At 44.3% G+C, this 26,729-nt stretch overlaps 3 protein-coding genes across 14 annotated transcripts in view; all 3 read left to right on the top strand.

The window, feature by feature from the left end:
• Positions 1-742: 742 nt before the first annotated feature.
• PEX19 (peroxisomal biogenesis factor 19) lies at positions 743-8,532 on the top strand. 3 transcript variants are annotated; one of them, XM_012449679.2, is made up of 8 exons: positions 743-819; positions 2,198-2,307; positions 2,736-2,901; positions 3,351-3,436; positions 3,654-3,815; positions 5,592-5,768; positions 5,990-6,034; positions 6,256-8,532. In XM_012449679.2, the coding sequence occupies exons 1-8, from the start codon at positions 750-752 to the stop codon at positions 6,277-6,279; spliced, it is 840 nt and encodes a 279-aa protein (XP_012305102.2). In that variant the 5' UTR covers positions 743-749; the 3' UTR covers positions 6,280-8,532. The 3 variants fall into 3 exon arrangements, with proteins under 3 accessions (XP_012305102.2, XP_012305101.2, XP_012305103.1); XM_012449678.2 differs by having other exon boundaries at positions 6,204-8,532; XM_012449680.3 differs by lacking the exon at positions 2,198-2,307 and having other exon boundaries at positions 767-819; positions 6,204-8,532.
• A 4,906-nt stretch (positions 8,533-13,438) lies between these two features.
• LOC135272195 (peptidyl-prolyl cis-trans isomerase NIMA-interacting 4-like) lies at positions 13,439-15,087 on the top strand. The gene has a single exon (XM_064370393.1). The coding sequence runs from the start codon at positions 14,061-14,063 to the stop codon at positions 14,454-14,456; it is 396 nt and encodes a 131-aa protein (XP_064226463.1). The 5' UTR covers positions 13,439-14,060; the 3' UTR covers positions 14,457-15,087.
• A 6,740-nt stretch (positions 15,088-21,827) lies between these two features.
• DCAF8 (DDB1 and CUL4 associated factor 8) overlaps positions 21,828-26,729 on the top strand; it is a 45,333-nt gene continuing 40,431 nt past the window's right edge. For 3 of the 10 annotated variants that reach the window (XR_001107025.2, XM_012449677.2, XM_012449668.2), the window contains exons 1-2: positions 21,828-22,253; positions 23,002-23,075. The gene's annotated coding sequence lies outside the window, so the exon portion shown is untranslated. The remainder of the gene's footprint in view (positions 22,254-23,001; positions 23,076-26,729) is intronic. The other 7 variants (XM_012449669.2, XM_012449674.3, XM_012449671.2 and 4 more) reach the window with 7 other exon arrangements.

The following is a 26,729-nucleotide window of genomic DNA, read 5'->3' as shown; positions in this document are numbered from 1 at the left end:
TTCAGAGAAGATAACATTTGAGTGAAATAATGAAGTGAGGCCGAGCGCGGTGGCTCACGCCTGTAAATCCCAGCACTTTGGAAAGCTGAGGTGGGCGGATCACATGAGATCAGGAGTTTGAGACCAGCCTGGCCAACCAGCCTGGCCAACATAGTGAAACCCCCGTCTCTACTAAAAATACAAAAATTTGCCGGACGTGGTGCCGCACGCCTGTAATCCCAGATAATTGGGAGGTTGAGGCAGGAAAATAGCTTGAACCCGGGAGGCTGAGGCTGCAGTGAGCCGAGATGGCGCCACTGCACTCCAGCCTGGGCGACAGAGTGAGACTCCATCTCAAAAAAAAAAAGTGAGAGAAAGTGGTATGTTACGTACCATAACTGTCTTCTCAATTATATACGTATAGATTGTGGTTATTTGTAGGCAGTTTGTCCCATCTGGTCTACTCACACAGCTCAGGAAAAAATAATGAAAGGGCTTCGCCAGGTAATTTGGGACTGAGGGCCTCTAAAATCAGGCAGAAAACAACAGTATCTTATCCCTAATTCTATGGTTCTCGGGCGAAAGGGGTAAAATACCCAAAACACAGTAAGTGAAAGCTTCCTGGCCCTTTAAAAATGGCGGTTCCGCACTGGCCAACAATTCCATTGGTTGCCCGAGGCAGAAGAGGGCGGGAGCGAAGGGGCGGGGGGCGTGGCGGCGCCTGGGGGGGGGGGGGGTCCCTCCTCCTACGGCAAGTCGGAGGTAGTAAGATGGCGGCCGCTGAGGAAGACTGTGGTGTCGGGGTCGAAACGGACAGGGAATTGGAGGAGCTTCTGGAAAGTAAGAGCTCATAGTGGGAAAGACCCGAAGGGGGCAGGTGTGAGGACCCATTCAGGAGGTTAAGTTAACCTGAGATATTAGGGAAGGGGCGGGAGAGGCTCTCCAAAGGCTAGATGGGGGCGGAGAGTGACCGCGAGCCCCCCAAAAATCTTTGGGTCATCCTGCCCCACCTCCGCGACTGGAGCTGGGGAGCTCACCACGGGTCCCTCAGTGGTCTAGATTGTGGATCTTAACGCAGGATGGCGTTTCACGATACCTCTCCAAACCCTCTTTCTTTAGGTTACTAAGTTTTTAAAGTCCAACTTCCCTCCCTTCAGCAGCGGCAGCAGCATTTGGTTCTTGTTGGGTAGCAAACCACATATTCTCTGATTGCTTACATTAACTCCCAGCAAGCTCGTGGCCCGTCCTTCTGTGTCTCGTCCTGTCTTCCTTAGCACGAAAGACACTTTCTCCTCCTAGTCCTTTTTTCTTTCTCTCGCTAGGCCCCTTACAGTTACTTCATCTTGTCAGAAGCTCAAGTGGACTCCTTTCCCTTATTTTGAGCAACTGAGGATGATGTGATTTCAGGGGAAAGCAGTTCACCCTCCTGAAAGACGGCGGATGTTTTCTTAGCATTATTCTCCACTCCCCTGTTGGTTTCTTGCCCAGAGTGGGCCAGTGCCCTCTCCCTAGGCCTGGCAAGCAGAGTGGTGGTGAGGACACAGGCTTTTCAGGGCAGAGGTGAATTTGCAATCTCTAGTTCAGTCACAGAAATGTGGGCAGGCAGAAAAATAAACTGAAACCCTGAGGAGTGCCAAATGACTGTGTGAATTAGTGTATGGTTATCTGCAGAGATCAGGCCAAAGGGAGCTCTAGGAGGTTGTGGGGGAGCACTAAACTGGAGAATAAGAAAAGAGAATTTAATGCCTTCACATGGAGGCCAGTATGTAGTCCCTCAGTCTGTGCTGGTACCAGTACCAACAGGAAGCTGGGTGGGATCTTGTGCTTTCTCACCAAGTTATTCCTTTTAGAGCTCCAGACTGAGTTCAGAGGCATGAGGACATATGTGTTCTCTAGTCCTGCTGGGTATTTGTATGGGATTTTTAGGGAATCATAAGGGTGGCAAGGGAGACACTATAAATGGAGATGTCTCTGCAGAACTTTTTAATCCTCTCCTCCCAGCTCTGAGATGGACACTTATTTGCCTTAAGGGATTTCTTTGCCTTTGCTCACAGTAAATTAGATAATCCAGAGGGAAGTAGGTGGCTCGTTGAGGGTGGTTCGGGGAGGTAGGGGAATTTGAAAAATCATATTCCTAATGCTTTGCCCAGAAACCACCCAGCCTTGCTTGCATCCTTATCTGTCATCAACACACACACCATGTCTCTTGTCTCTGAAGGTGCTCTTGATGATTTCGATAAAGCCAAACCCTCCCCAGCACCCCCTTCTACCACCACGGCCCCTGATGCTTCGGGGTCCCAGAAGAGATCGCCAGGAGACACTGCCAAAGTATAAATTCCACCCCAATTAAGGGATGGGGAGGGGATGAGGATGCAGCTCTGAGCAGAGGTTGGGCAGGCCCCTATGGGCCAGAGGGGAATGGGGGAGGGTAACTTGGCCTCACATTGGTGAGTGCTCTTGCCAGCCTCAGTCCTTGTGAAATAAGGACTTGAGGTTGAGCAGAGGAATCTCAAGAGAGTTCCTTGAAAAAAGAGGAGGTTTAAATAGTTGGATTGGTATGCCATCTCATACCCTCCTTCAATGGCTAAATGCCTTTTTTGCTATCCTCATTAGGAGCAGTAGTTAGGAATGTCCAGTGGAAGTGGGTAGGAGGGAGGTGCTACATTTCCTAGAGCCACTGCCTGTGGCTTCTATCAGAGGCCAGGTGCAGTGTAGTCCTAAGTAAGAGACACATTTCAGCCACCCTTCCTCTGCAGGATGCCCTCTTCGCTTCCCAAGAGAAGTTTTTCCAGGAACTATTCGACAGTGAACTGGCTTCCCAAGCCACTGCAGAGTTCGAGAAGGCAATGAAGGAGTTGGCTGAGGAAGAGCCCCACCTGGTGGAGCAGTTCCAAAAGCTCTCAGAGGCTGCAGGGAGAGTGGGTGAGGAGACCCCTGATAAACAGAAATATCTGAACAGACTCTTAAGTCTTTATTGCTTGAAAACACCAGAAATCTTAGTAAAGTTGATAGCAATCATGACATCACAACCGTGGGATGAGGAAATGCAATGGGAGAAGGGATGGGAATCCCACTTAATGAAGAGGTGTGAGATAGGTTGGAAAGTAATAGAAAAGATTATTCAAAACTGACCGTTTGAAAGGTCCCAGTGTTATTGTGGTGTCATCATGGAGAATAAACTGAAACAGAGTTCGTGTATTAAATAGATTTATGAAAAGACTATGAAGATAACCATAGAGTTTTCAAGATTTGGAGTGATCATGATTCACTAGTAAATGCTTCATATCCAAGCAGTTAATCAGTTCAGTCTAGGCAAGAAAACAATTAAACTCCTAAATGACCTTGGCTTTTTTTTTTTTAATCTTTCCTAGGCAGTGATATGACCTCCCAGCAAGAATTTACTTCTTGCCTAAAGGAGACACTAAGTGGATTAGCCAAAAATGCCACTGACCTTCAGGTGAGGAGAAAGTAGTAGGAGCCCACAAGGGGTCCACTCCCAGATACTTCTCCAGCAGAGTCTCAAAAGACAGGTGCTTTGAGTATCATCCCAAGTCTGTTCCTGTCTTATTGTTTTGTTACAGGCAAGTTTAGATAGTTTATCTTTCCCACCTGACAGAGTGGTGAGCATCCCAAGAAGGTACTGTACTTGCTCACCTCTTACTTGTCTTATCTAGAACTCAGGCATGTCAGAAGAAGAGCTGACCAAGGCCATGGAGGGGCTGGGCATGGATGAAGGGGATGGGGAAGGGAACATCCTCCCCATCATGCAGAGTATTATGCAGAACCTACTCTCCAAGGATGTGCTGTACCCATCACTGAAGGAGATCACAGAAAAGGTTTGTGAACTTCCATTTCTGCTTTTTCTCTTAATTCTCCATCACATCAACTCCTGTGGGCTACTTTTGTCTACTAAGAGCCTGCAGAAAGAGTAACTTGAGTGCACTTTTTTTCTTCCTTCTTTATTTGAGGTGGGGAGAGTTGCAAAGTGGGGAGAGTTATGTCTCTGAGAGAATAAAGCTGTCACACTGTATGTTGGGCATAAGGAATATAATGTTTGGGGTATAAAAGGAAATCCTTCAGCTCTAGTTTTCTATAAACTGGTTCAAGACTCTGGGGTTGTTGTCTAATCAGTCTTGCATTTCTGACTTCATTTCTCAGCAAGAATTCGGTCAGGCATGGTGGCTCTTGCTTGTAATCCCAGCACTTTGGGAGGCCGAGGCGGGTGGATCACTTGAGGTCAGGAGTTCGAGACCAGCCTGGCCAACATAGTGAAATCCTGTCTCTACTAAAAATACAAAAATGAGCCAGGTGTAGTTGCTCACACCTGTGATTGCAGCTACTTGGGCGGTGGCAGGAGAATCACTTGAACCTGGGAGGCAGAGGTTGCAGTGATCTGAGATTGCGCCACTATACTCCAGCCTGGGTGACAGAGCAAGACTCTGTCTCAAAAAGAAAAAGAATTAACTGGGGATTTACTTATTGGCTTTGTGATGTGAACAGTGTAAGAGTAGTCTAAGTGATGGTCCCTGCCGTAAAAGAGCTTATAGTTTTTTGTGGTTGTATCATTGTGTTTTGTTTTGAGACAGGGTCTCATTCCATCTGGAACACAGTGGCATGATCTTGGCTCACCACAGCTTCCTCATCCCAGGCTCAAGTGGTCTTCCCACCTCAGCCTCCTGAGTGTGGGACTACAGGTGTGTGCCACTGTGCTTGGCCAATGTTTCAAAACTTTTTTGTAGAGATAAGCTCTCACTATATTGCTCAGGCTGGTCTCAAACTCCTGAGCTCAAGTGATCCTCCCACCTCAGCCTCCCAACATGCTGGGATTACAGATGTGTAGTTTTACTGGAGAGACAAAATACAGGAATAGAAGCTTTTCAGTGACACAGGGAAATGTGGTTAAGTATGTAATGAATGGTACAGACCACAGGTCAGCAGACCAAGACCTGGGTGGGCCAAATCCAACTCTCTTGCAGATAATGGTTTTTATATTTTTAAAACCATTTGAAAAAAACTACAAAGCAAATATGCAACAGCCAAGCATGGTGGCTCTCTCCTGTAGTCCCAGCACTTTGGAAGGCCAAGGTGGACAGATTGCTTGAGCCCAGGAGTTCAAGACCAGCTTGAGCAACATGATGAAACCCTGTCTCTACAAAATACAAAAAAATTAGCCAGGCACAGTGGTACACTCTTGTAGACCCAGCTACTTGGGGAGGCTGAGGTGTGAGGATCACTTGAGCCCAGGGTGATAAAGTCTGCAGTGAGTGGTGATCATGCCATCATACTCCAGCCTGGGTGACAGAGTAAAACTCTGTCTCAAAAAAAAAAAAAAAAAAGAAAAAGTACAAACACAACAGAGACCATATATGGCCCTCAAAGCCTAAAATATTCACTGTCTGGCCCTTTACAGAAGTTTACCAATCTCTGGTGACCATAAATGCTAACATGGCCAGGTGATCTGGTTGGAGTCAGTGCCACTTTTCGTGGTGAACTTATTTAGCTTTTCCTTTTCCTACATCCTTGTCCCTTTCACATTTTAATCACATTATTCTGATTATCCGTCCATATCCATTTTCACTTAATTCTTTTCCACCCATTCTCTCTTTTCTTAGTATCCAGAATGGTTGCAGAGTCATCGGGAATCTCTACCTCCAGAGCAGTTTGAAAAATACCAGGAGCAGCACAGTGTCATGTGCAAAATATGTGAGCAGTTCGAGGCAGAGACACCCACAGACAGTGAGACCACTCAGAAGGCTCGTTTTGAGATGGTGCTGGATCTTATGCAGCAGGTGAGGCCTCTCGCTGTCTGCCCACTGGTGCTGTCCACTTAGGTGTTCAGTGGAGGAGGTATCTGGGAAGGATGCTATACTGCTAGACCTACGTGGAGGAGGGATCCTCTCTGGTGATCTCTCTCAGAAGAAATAGATCATTCATTAGATTCCTCTTCTGGGATCCTCTGTTGTTTTCTGGACTTTTCTCTGTTTCATGTTCCATTTTCCTTATTTTCCAGCTACAGGATTTGGGCCATCCTCCAAAAGAGCTGGCTGGAGAGATGGTGAGTATGTCTTCTTTTTCTCGATTTTAATCTGAGTCCCCAATTTCCAGAATTCTTTAACCTCTCCTGATTCTACCTAAGGTGATAATTGTGGCTACTGGGGATGGATCTTCAGAAGGTCTGTCCTAAAAAATGAGCAATTTTCTGAGTCCCTTCATCTCTTCTCCAGCCTCCTGGCCTCAACTTTGACCTAGATGCCCTCAATCTTTCGGGCCCACCAGGTGCCAGTGGCGAACAGTGTCTGATCATGTGAAACACAACACGTTTTCCTCTCTGAGTCCCAGCCATGGGGAACATCTGGAGTCAGCAGAACCATTGGGACCTGAGGCAGGAGTGTCATCTGCGGGAGAAGTCTGCCCGCTGCCCCCTGTCATCCCATCCAAGATTGTGCCATACCAGCTGAGGTTTTTCCTCTGTCTCTCTAGGAGTAGGGTCTGTTTCACAGGCCATTTCTGCGACCCCTACTCCATTGTGGTTTCTGCCACTGTCAAAGGTCCAGCTACCTACCAGGTGAAGGAAGGCATCCTTTTTAGGGCATGCACTTTCTTTCCTTTCTCAAAATAATGTTATATGTGGCCACACTGATGTTCGCCTTTATGCCCAGGGTCTTTGTGCCTTGTCTCTACTCCCTCTCTTGGATCTGGGGAGGAGGGACAGAGTCCTGTGACTCTGTATTTCTATAGTTCTCTTGGCAGAAACTTTGGAAATGGGGAGAAACAGCCTGGGCTGGGGTTACAGGTCTGTCGTTATGCTCTCTTGCCTTCAGACAGACCATTCTGAATTCTCTAAAGGGAAAGCACTTTTGCATCTAATCACAGTAGAGTTGAAAGAGAAGCCTTAGGATTCTACTCTCTCCAGGTGCTGAGCCCTCACCTCCCTGTTTCAGCCTGAGAACTCAAATTGTTACCCTGCTTCTTCCTACAATGCTATGTGATATAGGTGAACCCAGCCCCTGACCTTCCTCTATCCCCTGCCCATCCTCCCTCTTACCTCCTCTCTTTTTTAAACACCTGTTTATCCCAACATTTTTGAGCTCAAGCTGTGATAAAGAAGGGCCCATCCTATTTTCCCCTCATCTAGTCTATCTACCATTATCAGTGACTCCCCCTCTTCCTGGCAGACACAAACCCAGTGTCAGGTCTGGGAAATGAATGGCTATTTTTCCCCAGATACATTCTGACTTACTTGAGATACATGATTCTCTTAGAATCCTGTCCCTTGGTTCAGGAAAGTAGCTTGGGAAAGGAGTAGGGGTATAGCTTGGGTCCCTTTTCCTGCAAGGCCTCATGGGGCAGAATCTAATAAATATTCTGAGTGAGGAGTGTGGCCTGTTTTTCATTCAGGTCTTTTTCTGATCTTCTTTAGCTTCTGTAAGTTGCAGAGTGAGGAGTATTAGGAGACTAGTTCCACATAATACTGTAATGCTGGGTTCCATCACCACCCACCTTCTGCAACTCAGTCTGCACCTCAGTTGGCCAAGGAGACTGGAGAACTTTCCTCATGTTCCCCTGAGCATTTCAATCTAGAAAGCCCTTCAATTGGTGTTATATTTTATATTTCACATTATTGTTATTAATGTTAGTAATATATTATGTTTTCTAAATTATTTTTCTTTGAGCTAACCTGGCTTTTTTTCTGTGACTCCCAGTGGGTCTATGGACCTTGGCTGACATATGTTGGTAGATACTCTGGTCAGCCTAGTTGGGTGTCCTGGTTCACTCAGAAGATAGGTATCAGCAGAGCAAATTCACATTCATTATGAGCCACTTTGAGCTCCTGACATGTCACTTGCCCCTAGGTTAAAACTTTTCACCACTTGAAGATCTTACATGTTCTATGTTCTTAAGGCCTCAGGCTACTTGGGATTTCTCAACTCCTGTACCTTATTAGAGCATGGAAGAGCCTAGATCTGAATGTGAAACTTCTCTGTTCTGCAAGAGCTGGGGAAAGTACAGGTAGACTTGTGATATAGTCATGGGGCCTGAGTGTCAATATTTTCTCCTTAAAGCTCCAGCCAAAGACTAGACAAGGATAGAGGGGGGAAGGAAGAACAAAAGAGCCCCTCCCTATGAACCTCCTGTCCTGCCAGTTTTCTTTACAGATTCTCACTTCTGCTAGCCTGGTCAGGGCTTACTCCAGGAATCTAAATAGATGCCCTAGCCCACTTTAGCTTTATTCCCAAGGTACTCACTTTTATTTTTATTGACTGAATGTGAGCAAGTTGACTTCGGGTCACACTTTGTTCCAAAAACACTATTGGAATTGTTCTGGTACTTGTGGTGGAGGTTTGGTACTCTAGGGCAGTCTTTCTCAAACTATGTATGGTAAAGTTATCAATATGCATTCCTGTTGCCCATGACAGGTATGGAGTTCACACTGTGCTGGCCACAGGCAAGTTTGACAGCACCCAAACTGGCCAGACTCTGTTCTGAAGGTTAAGTCCATTGATCATGTACTTGGATATCACAGCAATATTAAAGTGCTAAAAAGTTTTTAAACACTCTCAATTTCTAATTCATCATGTCACAGACTGGTTAAAAAAAAAAAAAGTGTTCACAGACCAGCACAAATCTGCAGATCACCTTTGAGTAGTATTGTTCTGGGGCCCTCAGTCTCTCTAAAGATCCTAGCCAAACTGATACCTATCTGTACCTCTTGTTCTCTCTTATTTGAGAGTTTCACTTCCAGAGAACTTGTTCTTCAGCAAAAATGTGTTGCTAGTAAGGACATCTCTAGCATTTCTCTAACCTTCCTTTTCAGCGGCTTAAAAATAACGATTACAAAGCATAGGTTTAAGCTGTATATGAAATATTTATGGGGCTCTCAAACTTTAAAGGAGTTGCTCCTTTGTTCCAAAATTAAATGTGTTAGATAACAAATTTGTGATTGTATAGGTGGCTTTATGAATTAAGAATTGAATTTATACAGTCTTTGTGATAATTGGGACATTTTCCTGTGACTCTGGAAGATCTTGTCAAAGCCCCATGAGGCAGTTATAATATGATGTTAAGGCCGGGCACGGTGGCTCAAGCCTGTAATCCCAGCACTTTAGGAGGCTGAGGCGGGTGGATCATGAGGTCAAGAGATCGAGACCATCCTGGTCAACATGGTGAAACCCCGTCTCTACTAAAAATACAAAAAATTAGCTGGGCATAGTGGCGCGTGCCTGTAATCCCAGCTACTCGGGAGGCTGAGGCAGGAGAATTGCCTGAACCCAGGAGGCGGAGGTTGCGGTGAGCCGAGATCGCGCCATTGCACTCCAGCCTGGGTAACAAGAGCGAAACTCCGTCTCAAAAAAAAAAATAATAAATAATAATAATATGATGTTAAGATGGTTTTGAGGAGCTAGGACAAAACATTGGCCCATATTGAATGAAGTGGAGATGGCAGACCACACAAAAAAGGACCAAAAGACTTAGAGGAAGTGGGCATGCAAGAATGAATGTCATATAACACTAGTAAACCCACCAGCTGAGTGTATACCCTAGAAAGACCTGGGAATTATTTTTTAATAAAGGCAATAGGAAAGGCACTGATGAAGGGTTATCAACATCTTTGAGAAATTTAGAAGTGGCTGGAGATTGAAGCTGATAGAAGATGTAAAAGAAACTGGTTTCCTAGTAGCAGTGGGGGAATGATAGGATCCTGACATGCTTAACTCTCACAAGCAAGGTGAGTAAATTTCCTTAAGGGTAGCAAAGTCAAAGTGGAGATGGCTAACGGAATGTGGGTGGTCCTAGGAGCAGTATAGATGGGTAACCGAGGAGAGTATTGCCTTACATATAAGAGAGATCAAGAATGGTTGAACAGAAGGCTGAAGTCAGAAACTTCAATGAAAAGTCCCAATTTCTTGTCCAGTTTCTAAGCCTGAGATAGTTCTTAGACTCATAAACTATCAATGGAAAGAGCCATTTATCAGTTCATCATTGAGTGGAAAAGCACTGATCATCCTCTGTTCTCACACCACAAAGAGCAACACAGAAGGCTTCTATAATCACTTGTGTGGAATTCCCTCCCCACAGCAAGCAAGCAGTTCTGTAGTGGATAACAGCTGGATATCCTTTATTTACTTTAATTCTGATACTGTCTACCTGGAGACAATGTCAGATCCCACAGGTTGAGCAATCAGTCACCTAGACTCTCTCCCGCAACTTCTGATGTTGATTGCAATTCCTGGGTTATTTTACCTGTGCTGTAAATCAGGGTGCATACAACCCCTCCTTGGGTTTGATTAATTTGTTAGAGTGGCCCACGAAACTTGGGGAAACGCTTAACTTACATATTTCAGTTTATTTATAGAATATTACAATGAATATAGATAAAAAGATGGCCAGATGCAGTGGCTCATGCCTGTAATCCCAGCACTTTGGGAAGCTGAGGCGGGTGGATCACCTGAGGTCAGGAGTTTGATACAAGCCTGGCCAACATATAGTGAAACCCCATCTCTACTAAAAAAATACAAAAATTAGCTGGGCATGGTGGTACACGCCTGTAGTCCCAGCTACTTGGGAAGTTGAGGCAGGAGAATCGCTTGAACTGGGGAGGCAGAGGTTGTAGTAAGCTGAGATAGTGTCACTGCACTCCAGCCTAAGCAACCAACGGAGCAATACTCCGTCTCAAAAAAAAAAAAGATGAAAATCTGTATAAGGCAAGGTTGCAGAGCTTCCATGCTCTCTCTGGGCATGCCACCATCTAGGACAGTGGTCCCCAATATTCTTGGCACCAGGGACCAGTTTCATAGAAGACAAGTTTCCCACACACAGGGGTGGGTGGATGGTTTTGGATGAAACTGTTCCACCTCAGATCATCTGGCATTAGCTAGATTCTCTTAAGGGGCACACAACCTAGATCCCTCACATGTGCAGTTCACAGTAGGGTTTGCACTCCCCTGAGAATCTAATGCCACTGCTGATCCGACAGTAGGTGGAGCTCAGGCAGTAATGCTGGCCCACCCGCCACTCACCTCCTGCCGTGAGGCCCAGTTCCTAACAAGCCATGGACTGGTACCGGTTTTTGGCCCAGGTGTTGGGGACCCCTCTAGGAACCTTCATGTATGTTACTATTTTGGAAGCTCTCTGGATCTTGACTTTTTGGGTTTTTATGGGGGCTTTATATGTAGGCATGATGGTTAAGCCACTGGTCACTGGTGATTAATTTACAATTCAGCCCCTCTGTCTTCCCTAGAGGTTTGGGGGTGGGGTTGAAAGTCCAGCCCTCTAATACTGCTTTGGTCTTTTTGTTGACTAGCCCCCCATCCTGAAGCTAGGGCATGCCAACAGTCAGTTAACTCATTGGAATATAATAAGACATCACTTTGGAGATTTTATTTTATTTTATTTTATTTTTATTTATTTTTATTTTATTTTATTTTTTTTGAGACGGAGTTTCGCTCTTGTTACCCAGGCTGGAGTGCAATGGCTCTATCTCGGCTCACCACAACCTCCGCCTCCTGGGTTCAGGCAATTCTCCTGCCTCAACCTCCTGAGTAGCTGGGATTACAGGCAGGCGCCACCATGCCCAGCTAATTTTTTGTATTTTTAGTAGAGACGGGGTTTCACCATGTTGACCAGGATGGTCTCGATCTCTTGACCTCGTGATCCACCCGCCTCGGCCTCCCAAAGTGCTGGGATTAAAGGCTTGAGCCACCGCGCCCGGCCTTTATTTTATTTTTTAGCGGGTTTCACCATGTTGGCCAGGATGGTCTCGATCTCTTGACCTCGTGATCTGCCTGCCTCAGCCTCCCAAAGTGCTGGGATTACAGGTGTGAGCCACTGCACCCGGCCCGCTTTGGAGATTTTAAGGATTTTAGAAGTTATATTCCAGGAAAAGGGGTTGAAGACCAAATATGTATTTTACAGTATCACAACCAAACACTGGGGAAAGAATATGCAGATGCTTTTGAATTGGGAAGCAGGGTTACAGGGTCTGAGTTGGTATTGATACCTGGGAACCCAAAATACCACCACAGTGTCTTTCCCTCCCAACACCGCAACCCTGCTCTCACAGTGGGTCCAAAAACCCACATTATGATCATTTCCAAATGTATAATCAGAATGAACATGTTTCACAGTTTTGGCAGAAAGGCCATGCTCCTGAAACTGCACCCCACACCTCTGCCAAGATAGTAAATAAAAAATACTGTATTTGGGCTGGGCACAGTGGCTCATGCCTATAATCCCAGCACTTTGGGAGAGCGAGGCGGGTGGATCATGAGGTCAAGAGATCGAGACCATCCTGGTCAACATGGTGAAACCCCATCTCTACTAAAAATACAAAAATTAGCTGGGCATGGTGGCGCACGCCTGTAGTCCTAGCTACTCGGGAGGCTGAGGCCGGAGAATTGCTTGAACTCAGGAGGTGGAGGTTGCAGTGAGCTGAGCTCGCGCCATTGCACTCCAGCCTGGGTAACGTGCGAAACTCCGTCTCAAAAAAAAAAAAAAAACACTGTATTCTGGGGAAAATAGCAGAAATTAGTTCAACCCTTAAAGACTGAAAGGTTGTAGGGGTGTTGTCTCCATTATAGTCACATTCAGTTTCAGCTGTTTCACCTGTGCAAAAACTAGATGGCCTATGATGAATAACAATGGAGTACTACAGACTTAAGCAAGCAGTAGTCCCAAGTGCATTGCTGTGTTGGATATGCTTTCTTTACTGGACAAAGTAATAGCCTCTCATATAGATATGTAGCTGCTAATCTAGCACAAGGATCAGCAAACTACAGCCCACAGGCCAAATCTGGCTTATGACCTGTTTTTGCAAATAAAGTTTTATTAACATGCAACCATCATTATTTATTTACATATTGTCTGTGGATGCTTTTGTGCTGCAATGGCAGAACATAGTAGTTGCAACACAGACCATATGGCCTGCAAAATTTAAAATATTTACTATCTGGCTGGGCGTGGTGGCTCACACCTGTAATCCCAGCACTTTAGGAGGCTAAGGCGGGTGGATCACTTGAGGTCAGGAGTTCGAGACCAGCCTGGCCAACATGGTGAAACTGTCTCTATTAAAAATACAAAAATTAGTTGGGTGTGGTGGCACATGTCTGTAGTCCCAGCTACTTGGGAGGCTGAGGCAGTAGAATCACTCAAACCTGGGAGGTAGAGGTTGCAGTGAGCTGAGATCATGCCATTGCACTCCAGCCTGGGTGACAGAGTGAGACTCTGTCTCAAACAAAAAAAAGAACTTATAAAATTCCTCCCCCTTTCTTCAAGGTAAGACACATGTGGTGCCATTTATATTCCAGAGTTCCTAGTGGAGTCTAAACTTATCATCTGAATCTATATCTTTTGCTAACCTTACCCCCTGCCCTATATTGCTTCCCTCACTTTATTACAGGTTTTACTTGAGAGCACTACCTCAATAAAACTTTTGTACATCACTTTCTCAGGCTCTGCTTTTAGAGAATCCAACCTAAGACAGGTTAATAGTGGTGCCAACTAAGAGATATCAAGAATCAGAACACTTTGGGTTTGACAGAAGGTAGAGCAAAAGTGAGTTCAATTTTGGAATGCCAAGGGGCCACTGGCTGGAATAGATGGGGACTTTGTCAACTTAATAAAAGTGCACCTATGAGTAACCTATAGCTAACATCATACTTAATGGTGAAAGACTGGATACTTTTCCTCCAATATCAGGAAATCAAGGATATTCACTCTTGCCATTTCAAGTCAACATTGTGCTGAAGGTTCTAGCCAGAGCAATTAGGCAAGAGAGAGCAAGAAAAGGCATCCAGATTGGAAAGGAAGAGTAGAACTATATTCACAGATGGCATTATCTTGTGTATAAAAAATCCTCCAGCCTGGGCAACACAGTGAGACCCCGTCTCTGCAAAAAATGTAAGTCTGGGTACAGTGGCTCATGCCTGTAATCCCAGCACTTAGAGAGGCCAAAGCGGGAGGATCACTTGAGCCCAGGAGTTCATAATTAGCCTGGACAACATAGTGGGACTTTGTCTCTACATAAAATAGACTTTTAAAAATTACCTAGGTGTGAGTTCAGAGTTCAACAGCAGGTTTCCAAGATGCTGCCCAAAGGAAAAAGTGGTTCTGGGAAAGCGGGGAAAGGGGGAGCAGCCTCTGGGAGTGACAGTGCTGACAAGAAGGCTCAGGGTCCCAAAGGTGGTGGCAATGCAGTAAAGGTCAGACACATTCTATGTGAAAAACATGGCAAAATAATGGAAGCCATGGAAAAGTTAAAATCTGGGATGAGATTCAATGAAGTGGCTGCACAATATAGTGAAGATCAAGCCAGCCAAGGGGGCGACTTGGGTTGGATGACCAGAGGGTCCATGGTGGGACCATTTCAAGAAGCAGCATTTGCCTTGCCTTTAAGTGGGATGGATAAGCCTGTGTTTACAGACCCACCAGTTAAGACAAAATTTGGATATCATACTATTATGGTTGAAGGAAGAAAATAAAATCATATGAAAGACTGAAAAAAAAAATTACCTAGGTGTGGTCCCAGCTGTTTGGGAGGCTGAGGTGGGATGATCATGTGAGTCCAGGAGGTCAAGGCTGCAGTGAGCCAAGATCACACCCCTGCACTCCAGCCTGGGCGATAAAGTGAAACCCTGTCCTAAAAAAAGAAAGAAAAAAGACAGTGTGGAACTGGCACAAGAATCAATGTAGAGATCAATGGAATGGAATTAAGAGTCCAGAAATAAACTCATATCTACAGTCAATTGATTTTTGACAAGGGTGCCAAGACCATCCCACATGGAAATAATAGTTTTTCAACAAATGGTGCTGGGACAACTGCATAGCCACATGCAAAGGAGTGAAGTTCGATTTTCACACTGTTTACAAAAGATAAAATCGATGAATGGCCTAAAAGTAAGAACTAAATCCAAAGTTCTTAGAAGACAACACAGGAGTAGAACCTTCAGGACTTTGGGTTTTGCAAAGGATCCTTAGATATGACACCAAAAGCATGAGCAACAACAAAAATAGAAGTTGGAACGCATCAAAATTTAAAAGTTTTGGGCCTCAAGGGACATCATCATGAAAGACAACACACAGAAGGGGAGAACATATTTGCAAATCATGTATCTGATAAGAGATTCATATCTAGAATATATACTCAGTAGCAAAGACAATCCGGGCCAGGTGCGGTGTCTCTTTGGGAGGCTGAGGTGGGTGGATCACCTGAGGTCAGGATTTTGAGAACTGGCTGACCAACGTGGTGAAACCCTGTCTCTACTAAAAATGCAAAAATCAGCTGGGCGTGGTGGTGGGCACCTGTAATCCCAGCTACTGTGTAGGCTGAGGCAGGAGAATCACTTGAACCTGGGAGGCAGAGGTAGCAGTAAGCCAAGATTGCACCATTGCTCTCAAGCCTGGGCAACAAAAAAAAAAAGAGAGAGAGACAGTTTGGGCTGGGTGTGGTGGCTCGCATCTATATTCCCAGCACTACTTTGGGATGCCAAGGCAGGAGGATCACTTGAGCTCAGGAGTTCAAGAATAGCCTGGACAACAAAGAGACCTCATCTCTTAAAAAAAAAAAAAATGAGCTGGGCATAGTGGCATGTGCCTATGGTCTCAGCTACAAGGGAGTCTGAGGCAGGAGGATTGCTTGAGCCCAAGAGGTCAGGGTTGCAATAAACTGTGTTTGTGACAGAGCAAGACTTGTCTTAAAGAAAAAAAAAAGATAATCTGTTGGGCATGGTGGCATGCGCTTATAGTCCTGCCTACTCAGGAGGCTAATGCAGGAGGATCCCTTGAGGCCAGGAGTTCAAGGCTGAAGTGTGTACTATGATCATGCCTGTGAATAGCCACTGCACTCCAACCTGGGCAACATAGTGAGATGCAGTTCCTTGAAAAATTGTTTTTTGGCTGGGTGTGGTGGCTCACAGCTGTAATCCCAGAACTTTGGGAGGCGAAAGTGGGCAGATATCCTGATGTCAGGAGTTTGAGACCAGCCTGGACAACATGGCAAAACCCAGTCCCTACAAAAATTAGCTGGGTGTGGTGGTGCACACCTGCAGTCCCAGCTACTTGGGAGGCTGAGGCAAAAGAATTGCTTTAACTTGGTAGGTGGAGGTTGCAGTGAGCTGAGATCACACCACTGCACTCCAGCCTGGATGACAGAACAAGACTGACTCAAAAATAAATTTTTCTTTAAAGAAAAGTCAATTTAAAAGTGAGCAAAGGATCTGAATAGACATTCTTCCAGAAAAGACGTAAAAGTGACCTATGTAAGCACATGAAGAAATGCTCAACATCATTAGTCATCAGAGAATTGCAGATCAAAACCACAATGAGATACCACTTCACATCCACTGGGATAACTTAGAATCAAAAAGTGAGATAAGTGTTGTCAAGAATGGGGAGAAATTGGAACTTTCCTACACTGCTGGTGTGAATGTAAAATGGTACAACTGCTTTGGAAAACAGCCTGGCAGTTCCTCAGATGTTTAAATACAGAGTTAACCATATGACCCAGCAATTCCATTCATTTCTAGGTATATACCCAAGAGAAATCAAAACGTTCACACAGAAACGTGTATATTAATGTTGATAGCAACATTATTCATAATAGCCAAAAGGTGGAAACAACTGAAATATTCATTGACAGATGAACACATAAAATGTGGCTCATCTACACTATGGAATATTATTTGGCCATAAGGTGAAATGAAGTACTGATTAATGCTACAACATGGATGAACTTTGAAAACACTGTGCTAAGTTAAAGAAGCCAGTCACAAAAGACCACATGCTATATGATTCCATTCATATGAAAGTCTAGAGTACAGGACTCTATAGACACAGAAAATAGATGAATGGTTTCTTAGGGTTGGATTGGGGGATGGGAAGATGGAGTGGAGATTAGCTTAAAAGGTACTAGGTTTCTTTTTGAGGTGGTGAAAATACTCTAAAGTTGTCTGTAGTGATGGTCACATGTATCTGAGCATACAAAAAGCCATTGAAATGTATACTTTCTTTTTTACTTAGGAATACATTTCCCCCCAAAAATGCCATTGAAGTATATACTTTAAATGAGTGAATTTTATACTTTGTTTTGTTTTGTTTCCTTCTTTTTGGGACAGACTCTCCCTCTATCGCCCAGGCTGGAGTGCAGTGGTGTGATTTCAGCTCACTGCAACTTCTGTCTTCTGGGTTCAAGCGATCTTCTCACCTCAGCCTTGCAAGTAGCTGGGATTACAGGTGCATGCCACTATGCCCAGCTAAATTTTTTTTTTTTTGGTAGTGATAGAGTTTCATCATGTTGCCCAGGCTGGTCTCGAACTTCTGGACTCAAGCAACCTACCTGCCTCAGTGTCCCAAAATGCTCGGATTACAGGAGCAAGCCACTATGCCTGGCCAATTGTATACTTTAAATGAGTGAATTGTATGTTAAGTATATGTCTTAATAAAGCTGTTAAAAGCCGGGCACACGGTGGCTCATGCCTGTAATCCCAGCACTTTGGGAGGCCAAGGCTGGTGGATCACTTGAGGTCAGGAGTTCGAGACCAGCCTGGCCAGCAGGGTAAAACTCTGTCTCTACCAAAAATACAGAAATTAGCTGGTTGTGGTGGCAGATGCCTGTAATCCCAGCTACTCAGGAGGTTGAGGCAGGAGAATCAGTTGATCCTGGGAGGCTGAGGTTGTAGTGAGCCGAGAGTTGTGCCACTGTACTCCAGCTGGGTGACAGAGAGTGTGAAGTAAAAGAAAGAGAGGGAGAGAGAGAGGGAGGGAAGGCAGGCAGGAAAGACAGAAAAAAAGAAAATAAGGAAGGGAGGGAGGGGAAGAAACACAGTAGAAGGAAGGAAAGGGAGAGAAGGAAGGAGGGAAGGAAGGAAGGAAGGAAGGATGGAAGGATGGAAGGATGGAAGGAAGGAAGAAAGGAAGGAGAGAGAGACAGAGGGAGGGAGGGAGACAGAGAGAGAGAGAGAAGAGGAGGAAGGGGAGGCTTGGTGGCTCATGCCTGTTATCCCAGCACTTTGGCAGGCCAAGGTGGGTGGATCACCTGAGGTTGGGTGTTTGAGACCAGCCTGACCAACATGGTGAAACCCTGTGTCTATTAAAAATACAAAAAATTGGCAAGGCATGGTGGCGTATGCCTGTAATCCCAGCTACTTGGGAGGCTGAGGCGGGAGGATTGCTTGAACTTGGGAGGCAGAGGTTGTGGTGAGCTGAGATGGTGCCATTGCACTCCAGCCTGGGCAACAAGAGGGAAACGCCATCTCCAAAAAAAAGAAAGCTGTTAAAAAAAAAAAAAAGTGCCATTGGCCATCAGGTATGTGAGTCTAAAACCTGAGTTCGAAATAAAAAGTTGGAAGTCATTATGTGGATGGTAGTTTTTCCTTCTTTTTTTTTTAAAAAAATTTGAGACAGGTCTTACTCTGTCATCCAGGCTGGAGTGCAGTGGTGTGACCTCAGCTCACTGCAATCTCTGCCTCCCAGGCTCAAGAGATCTACTTCTACCTCCTGAGTAGCTGGGACTATAAGTGCATACCACTCCCGGCTAACTTTTGTATTTTTTGTAGAGATGAGGTTTCACCATATTGCCCAGGCTGGTACTGAGTTCAAGCGATCCGCCTACCTCCGCTTTCCAAAGTGCTGGGATTATAGACATGAGCCACTGCACCTGGCCCTGGACAGTAGTTTAAATGTGAGAATGGATACAATCACTGAAAGAATATGTAGAATGAAGGGAAAGAGAAGCTAATTAAATAAATGACTAGAGAGATAAAAATAAAACCGTGGAATATAGTGTTACAGAAACCAGTGGGATTGAGTATCTATAACAAGATAGATACACAAGGGATAATAATCATCACAACCTCAAATTCAATAGGAAAACCCAAATAAGAAAGGGAGAATTCAGTGGTAATGACAATCAATTCAGTGGTAATAGCCATGGTGTCCACAAAACAGTGGGTACAAAAAGCAGACCATAGAAATGGAGGCTTCTATCTCCATAGCTCCACTAAAATGACTTGCCATTATCTGATCCTCTGTTTTCCAAATCCAGTGGTCAATTTTCAGTCATCTTAACCTGTTTTATGAGCAGGAATAATGGAGATTATAGCGCCTTCTTGAAGCTTTTTTTGGTTTGTTTTATAAGACCCCTCACTTTTGAGTTTTATTCCTCCTATTTCCTGGCTACTCTTTTTAAATAAATTTTGCTGGACGTTCCTCCTCTCTGACCTTTATTAGTTGGAATGCCTCAGGATTAGAGGTCTCAGTCTTTAAACTGCTTCCCTTTTCTTCCACATTGATTTCTCTCCACCCTGTGACTATCTATGCCATTTATAACTTAGCTACTCCTTAATTTATACCTCTCATTGTCCCTTCCATGAGCTCCAGGTTCATATTTCCAATTGTTTATTTGGTAGCTCCATTTGGAAATCTAATAGGGATCTCTAGTTTAACATGTCTGAAATAGAATTGGATGTTTTCCCCCACAAAATAACCTTGCTTCTGTTTCCCCACATGCTCTATCACAGTAAATAGCATCACTATTTATCCAGTTACTCAAGTCAAAAAACCTGATTTTTGATTCTTGTCTTTATCTTGTACCCCACATTCAGTCTGTTAACACATCACCTCTACATCACTTTCAGAATACATCCTGAATCCTACCACTTTCATTGCAACACTTGTCTTGCAGGTCTTTTGCAGTAGCTTCCTAACTGGTTTTTAGCTTCTATTTGGCTTCCCTACAGGGAGTTCTCAATCAACCAACCAGAGTGAACCTCTTCAATTATACATCAGATCATGTCACTTTTATTCAACACCCTCCATGGCTTCCAAGCATTCTTAGGATAAAATTCAAAGTCCTTTCTTTGGTTCATAAATCTGTAAGTGATCTGGCTCCCATCTTGTTTCTCCAAACTAATTTCCTATCTGTTCTTTTGCCACAGTGGCTTCCTTGTCGGGCACACTCAAGCTGTAAGGAATTTACCTCGTTGTTTCTTCTGCTTGAAATGTTCTTTCCCAAGTTTGTATAGCTTACTGTCTCACTTCAAACCTTATTCAGATGTCACCTCAGCAGAGGGGCCTTCCCTGAACCCCCTGTGTAAAAAAGCACACCCATCCAGGTAACCCATTTTTATTCCGCTTTATTTTCCTTTACAGTACTCCTCATAACTTTAGATTTTATCTGTGCATCTCTCTCCTCCTCCTATGCTTCCAAACCTTGCACTAAGTTCCATGAATGCAAGAATCTCTTCACTGTTGCAGCCCCAGCACATAGAACAGGGCCTCCCAAAGCAGGAAATCAATAAATAGTTGTTGAGTGAATAAATAAAAGAATGAATAGGATGGTAGGGCATTAAATAGCTACTTTGTGCTGTAGCCCTCTTCTAGGTGTTGAGATTACAAAGATGGTAAAAATATAGTCCTTGCCTTCAATAATTTATATTCTGGTAGTGTAGCTGGATTACAAATATGTAATTTTAGATTAAATGTTATAGGTAAAAAAATGTTATGAAAAAACAGTGCAGAGTAAAGGGATGGAGGATAATGGGATGGGTTCCATTTTAGTTAGAACAGTCAAGAGCTGCCTGTCTTAGGAAGTAGGATTTCAATAGACACCTCAAGTCTAGTAAAGATCTAGTAGATGGACATTCCAAGAAAAGAAAAAAAAAAAAACTCTAGGGCTGGGACATGCTTTGTTTGGAGGGACAGTAAGGCCAGTGAGGCTAGAGCAAGGCTAGTCAGTGTGGGAGGAGATGAATCTGATAAATGGGCAGGTGCCAGATCATGTAGGGCCCTTCTTAGAGGAAATTGATTTTTTTTTTTGGAGTTTCGCTCCTGTTACTCAGGCTGGAGTGCAATCGCGCGGTCTTGGCTCAATGCAACCTCCGCCTCCTGGGTTCAAGCGATTCTCCTGCCTCAGCCTCCCAAGTCGATGGGATTACGGGAGCCCACCACCATGCCCAGCTATTTTTTGTTATTTTTAGTAGAGACAGGGTTTCACCATGTTGGTCAGACTGGTCTCGAACTCCTGACCTCAGGTGATCCACCCGCCTCGGCCTCTCAAAGTGTTGGGATTACAGGCCTGAGCTACCGCGCCCAGCCCAGACCTTACATTTTTAGAAGTCACTCTGGCTGCCTTGTGTTTAACTGTAATGGCAATAACAGAAGTAGACAAACCAGTTAAGTGTCTATTGCCTGTAATATATGAGTAGTGGTCGGGGAGGTGAAAAAGGGTCAGCTTTTTGCAACCTGGCCTTCTGGTAAAAAAAAAATTCCCCAGCCTCGCAGCTGAGAGTAATCCTCTGCACGGTTCCTGTAGGTGTCATAACGAAACGAGTACAAAAGTCACCGCGCATCACCGGGCCCACTCTTGGGAACCTTTACCACACCACACCGCTTCAGAAAAGAGCCTCTGGAATAGCTTAGCTACACCTCAAGCTACTGCTCCCGTTCTTTAAAAATACGTAAATGGAGACTCCCAGGGGAAAATGGGCCTCGATAATATAGAAACCACTTAAGGAAACAAAATCCTGAAAGGAAACGGATATTCAGAAGAAATCGTTTTGCCAATCTTTGCTCGTTCCCAGTGTTCAAACACAGCAAAACTGGCCATCATCCAGGAAATGGCCTGCCAATCCCTTGGAAATTTAGTTTATTTCCATCACAACTCTGGGAAGCCCCTAACTCGCATTTGTTTTGCGTATCACAGGAGAAGCGAGCCCCAAGAAACCACAAAAACAACTTTGCCTCTTCGGTAACGCGCACGCGCCCCTCGCTCTGTTTCCCGTTGGCTTTAAACCCCGCCCCTTGTGCGTCCTTCGAGGAGGGTTGCGAGCGGTGAGCTCGCGCGACCACTCTTCCCTCAGTCTTCTCGAGCACATCGTCGCAAACGGGGCCGGAAAGCGTGGCAGCGCAGGCGCAAGCGCAGAGAGCGGAGGCGGCGGTGGTGGCGGCCGCTGGCCAGTGTAAGATGGCGGCGGCGTCGGTGGTGGCAGTGGACGGGGCGGCTGGGCCTGGAACAGTCGGAGCAGCCGCTAGCAGAAGGATGACCCAAGACGGGAAGCGGGCTGCTGAGCCTCGCCGATTCCCGTGCTTGTAACTGCCCCAGCCGGACACCCCCCCTTGACCTACCCGGTCTGTGTCTCGTTCCGGCTCGGCCTGCCCCCCAGCTCCTCAGCCGGTTTACCCTAAGGATGGGCCTGACCCCTTTCCCAAGCTCCTAGCGCTCAGGTCTTTTCCTTCTGCTGACCCGAAGTCATCGCCGGGAGTACTGGTTGTCCTTTCCTCAGGTCAGCCCTGGGGTTGCCCCCAAGAGCCAGCCCCACAATTCACAGGGACGCCTTGCTTCGTTGGGTGACTCATTTGTGCGCTCCTATTGCTCCCCTTAGATTGAGGGACACGGTTTGCCCTGCGTCTCCCCGTCACCCCAGGGCCACCGCGCAGTGTGTCCCCCTCCCCCATCCCAAGTTCTCAGGCCCAGCACCTTGTACGGAAGGCCGAGGTCCAAGAATCCCGGAGTCGGTTGTTGTCTTATGATCTTGTACCCTTTGTAATATAATTCTTTTAGTTTACCTCCTCTAACTCCCAAATCTTTTAGGATATCTTAGAACGGTCCCATTTGGTCCTTGTTAGTTGGAAAGCATCTGGTGGCTTGAATTTCTGACTCATGATTGTTACTGGAGTCTCTGTAAACAAACCGGCACTAGCGCTATCACATTCTCTCCGGGATTTCCCCCCCTGCTCTGTGGCTTCTTGTTGAGAGGTTGTTTGGTTATGGTTTAGCGTTGAAAAGATTCAGGTTATCCTTTTAAATGACTTTACGTTTTAGTGGAGCTGGGAGATTACTTGCCTGGCTTCTAATCTTCATGTTGGCTCATTTTATTTCCATATGTGTGTGGTTATTAGTTCAGTAATTAGAATTATTCTGCTTTAAAATAGTTTTGAGAAGGTCTAAAAATATTAAAGTGTATTCATAAATATTTTTATTACGTTTAGTAGAAGACACACCTTTGCCATGTAAACTTTAACTTTTCTCAGTCCTTCAGTGAATCTGCAGACCTATTTTCTCAGGAGCTCAGCCTGGCCTTACTTCAGTGATAAAAGGAGGAAAGGTGAGTGGGAGTTGGAGGCATTAAAATTCTTGAGTTCAAGACAGACTGCCCTGATGTTCAACTGCTGACCACTAAAGTCATAAAATTCCTACCACAGTTTCCCAAAGAGTTTGGGTGTTGTTCTTGGCTTTGTTCCAGCTCTGGTTAAATTACTTTTACAAGTTTAATTGTCTGTGGGCTTCTTGTCTTTCTGTCCTAAACTATTGCTGTATATCTTCAGATGACTTAAGCCTAGAAGTGAATGTGTGCCCCCCTCATGTCTTTTCTTCTTTATTCATTTTCCTTGTATTTTGTCTTTGTGTCGATCATGTTTCTTACATTGTTAAAAACTGGGACTTAGTTTGCCTGAATTCTGTTCAGCCTGTTGTGAAATCAAGTCTCTTCTCTTCTCACAGCTTTGGATTGTCATCCCTTGGCATTTAGAGGTGAATATATAGCTGCTTGTGACTTTAAAAGCTGGGGAGTGTTGAGTGATGCTGCCTTTAGTTGGTGTCTGAGTCCAGTCTATTTCAGAATTCCGACTTTTTAGGATATAGTGGGAAATTTTTTGTAAAAAAAAAAAAAAAAAAAAGTGGCTGCTCTTTCTCTTGTAGCTGGTCTGAAGAATTCTTGGTTAGCAGAAGAAACATCCTGGGTATTCAGCAGCATGGGCTGATGCCAAAAAGGGAGTCAGAACATACTTACAAATGCAGTTTTCGTAAGGCTTTAGGTTTCTGGTGGCAGAATAGAGGTTCATGGCATGTGACAGAAAAGCTAAGTGGCTGGAAAGTAAGCCTGGCTGATTCCATCTATCTATATAATTTGTAGTAGGAAAAGATTGAGAGTGACATTGGTGAGTTTTATTCCATCTGATGACTGAATTAGAAAATGCTCATTATGGACTGGAATAAAATTATTAGTGATGGTGTGCATGTGTATCAGTAAGATATAAAGAGAAAAATACAGTCTTTAAAGATTGGACAGACTTTATTTTAATTTAAGGTTTAAATACTAGACTAATGTTTCTTAACTATGTGACCTTGAGCAAGTTACTTAAACTTCTCTGACTCTTAATTTCCACAACTCTAAAAGTATGATAATACCACTTACCTCCCAGGGTCATTGTTAGTATTATAGGGAATCTATTTAAAGCGCTTAGTAATCTAAGAGCACGTGGTACACACTCAAAAAATACTTTGTTTTCTTTGCACATCATTGATACAGCTTTGAATAAGTTATACATTAATTGATACTTCTTTACATTTTGCTTTAGAACACATTTTTCTGGTGAATTTTCCAAACTGATTTTTAATTGTTCAGCTTAGGTGTCCTTTGTTAAGTGCCCATCTAGAGTTGTCTTCTGAACACAACCCCCCTGGTGGGGGTTCATAACCAGAGGACAGAGAGAATATTAGATGTTAGTGTATGTGTATTTTAAAATGTATTCTTAAATGTCAGTAAGTTTTTTATTCATTGCTTCCTTCTTGGTCTCTCTATTAGCACACCTGATCAGAGTTGGCAGTGTTGTAATTTTTTCCCTTTGTGCTACAGTGTTCCCTCTACTGCAACTCTTTATACTTTCCTTTTTTTGCCATGAAGGGAATACATTTTTTCCTTGTTGGGCTGTACAGTGATCCTCGTCAACAAATTATCAAAGAACTGTATATGAGGAAAAGGTCTCATTTCTTTTTAAAGTGAATCAGGGGTAGAGAGTTAGGAATGAATAGTTCTTTTTTCACCTCCACAGCTGGACCATCTTAATAATATGACAGCACAGGTGAAGAGTTCTAAACCTTTTGTTGACTTCTTTCACATCTTTTTGGCAAGGGCACATGAAAATTAAGTACTGATATTATCACAGTGAAAGCGGCCATGTTATTCAGACCAGTGATCATTTTAGGTTTTTGATTAACTTTTCGTTACCATCATCCAGGGTGGAAATTCTCCATTGTAAGGTAAGGACTCTCCAGGATGGTGGTGAGGTGGGCTGAGATTGCATTTGTATCATTTGTGTTTTTATGAACTCTGAGGAGCCACGTCAGGTGAGGGGAAGAGTAGGAGGAGAAAAGGGAATACATTGAAAAAGGGATAACTTTGACTGTTTATTTCCTTATGTGCTAGGTAAGAATCCCCGGGTCACATCTGTGTATATAGTAAATCAGTATTTCTAGTCTGTGGACCACACTCTAAATTTTTTTTATCTTTCTGAAGTTTTGTTAGTTTTATTTTTGTAGAGATAGGGTCTCACTTTGTTGCCCAGTCTGGTCTTGAACTCCTGGGCTCAAGTGATCCTCCCACCTCAGCTGAGTAGCTGGGACCACAGGCATACCATACCTAGCTAATTTTTTTTTTTTTTAATTGAAGATGAGGTCTCACTTTGTTGCCCATCTGGTCTCAAGTGATCCTCCCATCTTGGCCTCCCAAAGTGCTGGAATTACAGACATAGCCACAGCACCCAACTTCAAGATACTTTTATATTTCCAGGATTTTAGGTGTTTACTTAAGAATTGTGACATCTTATTAGGTAGTATTTCCTAGGATGGCTGGAGTGGGAGGCTAAGAATGCTTTTGACCTTTTAGTTCCTACCACCAACCTCTTAGTTAAAGTGCAATCTATTTTTGAAACAGGGTCTCTGTCACTTAGGCTGGAGTGCAGTGGTGCCATCATGGCTGACTGCAACCTTGACCTCGTGGGCTTAGGTGATCCTCCCACCTCAGCCTCTTGGGTAGCTGGAACTACAGGTGCATGCCACCACACCTGGCTAATTTTTGTATTTTTTGTTAAGATGAGGTTTTGCCATATTGCCCAGGCTGGTCTTGAACCCCTAGACTCAAACAGTCCTCCTGCCTCAGCCTTTCAAAGTGCTGGGATTACAGGTGTGAGCCACTGCACCCTGTTAAAGTACAGTCAATTAAATGTATAGGAATCTGCCAGGCTGAGTGCAGTGGCTCATGTTGTAATCCCAGCCCTTTTGGGAGGCCAAGGTGGGAGGATCACTTGAGCCTAGTTATTCAAGACCAGCCTAGGCAGTATAGTGAGACTTTGTCTCTACAAAAAGTTAAAAAAAAATTAGCCAAGCATGGGGCATGTACTTGTAGTCCCAGCTCCTTGGGTGGCTGAAGTGGGAGGATTGTTTTGAGTCCAGGAGATAGAGGCTGCAGTGAGCTGAGATTGCGCCACTGCGTTTTAGTAATGGCAACAGAGCGAGACCTGGTCTCAAAAAAAAAAAAAAGAATCAGTCCCAGTGTCATGGTCCTTAGTGTTGAATAGGACCAACCTAAGACAGAAGCTTGTCTTCAGAGAGCTGAAAGAAAGCAGCCTTTTTGTTGCCAGTTTAAAACAATACTGGCATTTTAAAAGCAAACAGACTCTAGTAGAAGACATTGTATAGGCGCGCACCCTGTTGCGAAAGACTGAGATCTTGAGTTTCATGCTCAAGTCTTGTATTCTGTCAGGTGAGCTATAGGCTTTTAAAATCATAAAGTGCCTATTAAACTGCTTTCAGTAGATAGATTCATTACTCCATTGTTTCTACTGTAGAAAAGTTATTCTAAATGTGTCTAGGAAATATCCAGATTATAAAAGAGAAATAGCAGTATCCAAACAGGACTTTTTATTGCATAACATTGGAGTTAGAGTTAGTTTTTAAGTCTCTGAGATTGAATTAGCTTTTT

Source organism: Aotus nancymaae, unplaced genomic scaffold (genome assembly GCF_030222135.1).
Source record: "Aotus nancymaae isolate 86718 unplaced genomic scaffold, 86718_ANA_hifiasm-v0.15.2.pri h1tg000108l, whole genome shotgun sequence".
In the NCBI taxonomy this organism is placed as follows: domain Eukaryota; kingdom Metazoa; phylum Chordata; class Mammalia; order Primates; family Aotidae; genus Aotus; species Aotus nancymaae.
The sequence above is the reverse complement of the archived record's forward strand: the minus strand, read 5'-3'. Positions and strand labels throughout refer to the sequence as shown.

Coding starts and splice junctions, on each gene's coding strand:
- PEX19 (XM_012449678.2), top strand. CDS start 750: ATGGCGGCCGCTGAGGAAGACTGTGGTGTCGGGGTCGAAACGGACAGG. Junction 3,437..3,653: donor AAAATGCCACTGACCTTCAG/GTGAGGAGAAAG, acceptor TGTCTTATCTAG/AACTCAGGCATGTCAGAAGA. Junction 6,035..6,203: donor AAGAGCTGGCTGGAGAGATG/GTGAGTATGTCT, acceptor TCTCTTCTCCAG/CCTCCTGGCCTCAACTTTGA.
- LOC135272195 (XM_064370393.1), top strand. CDS start 14,061: ATGCTGCCCAAAGGAAAAAGTGGTTCTGGGAAAGCGGGGAAAGGGGGA.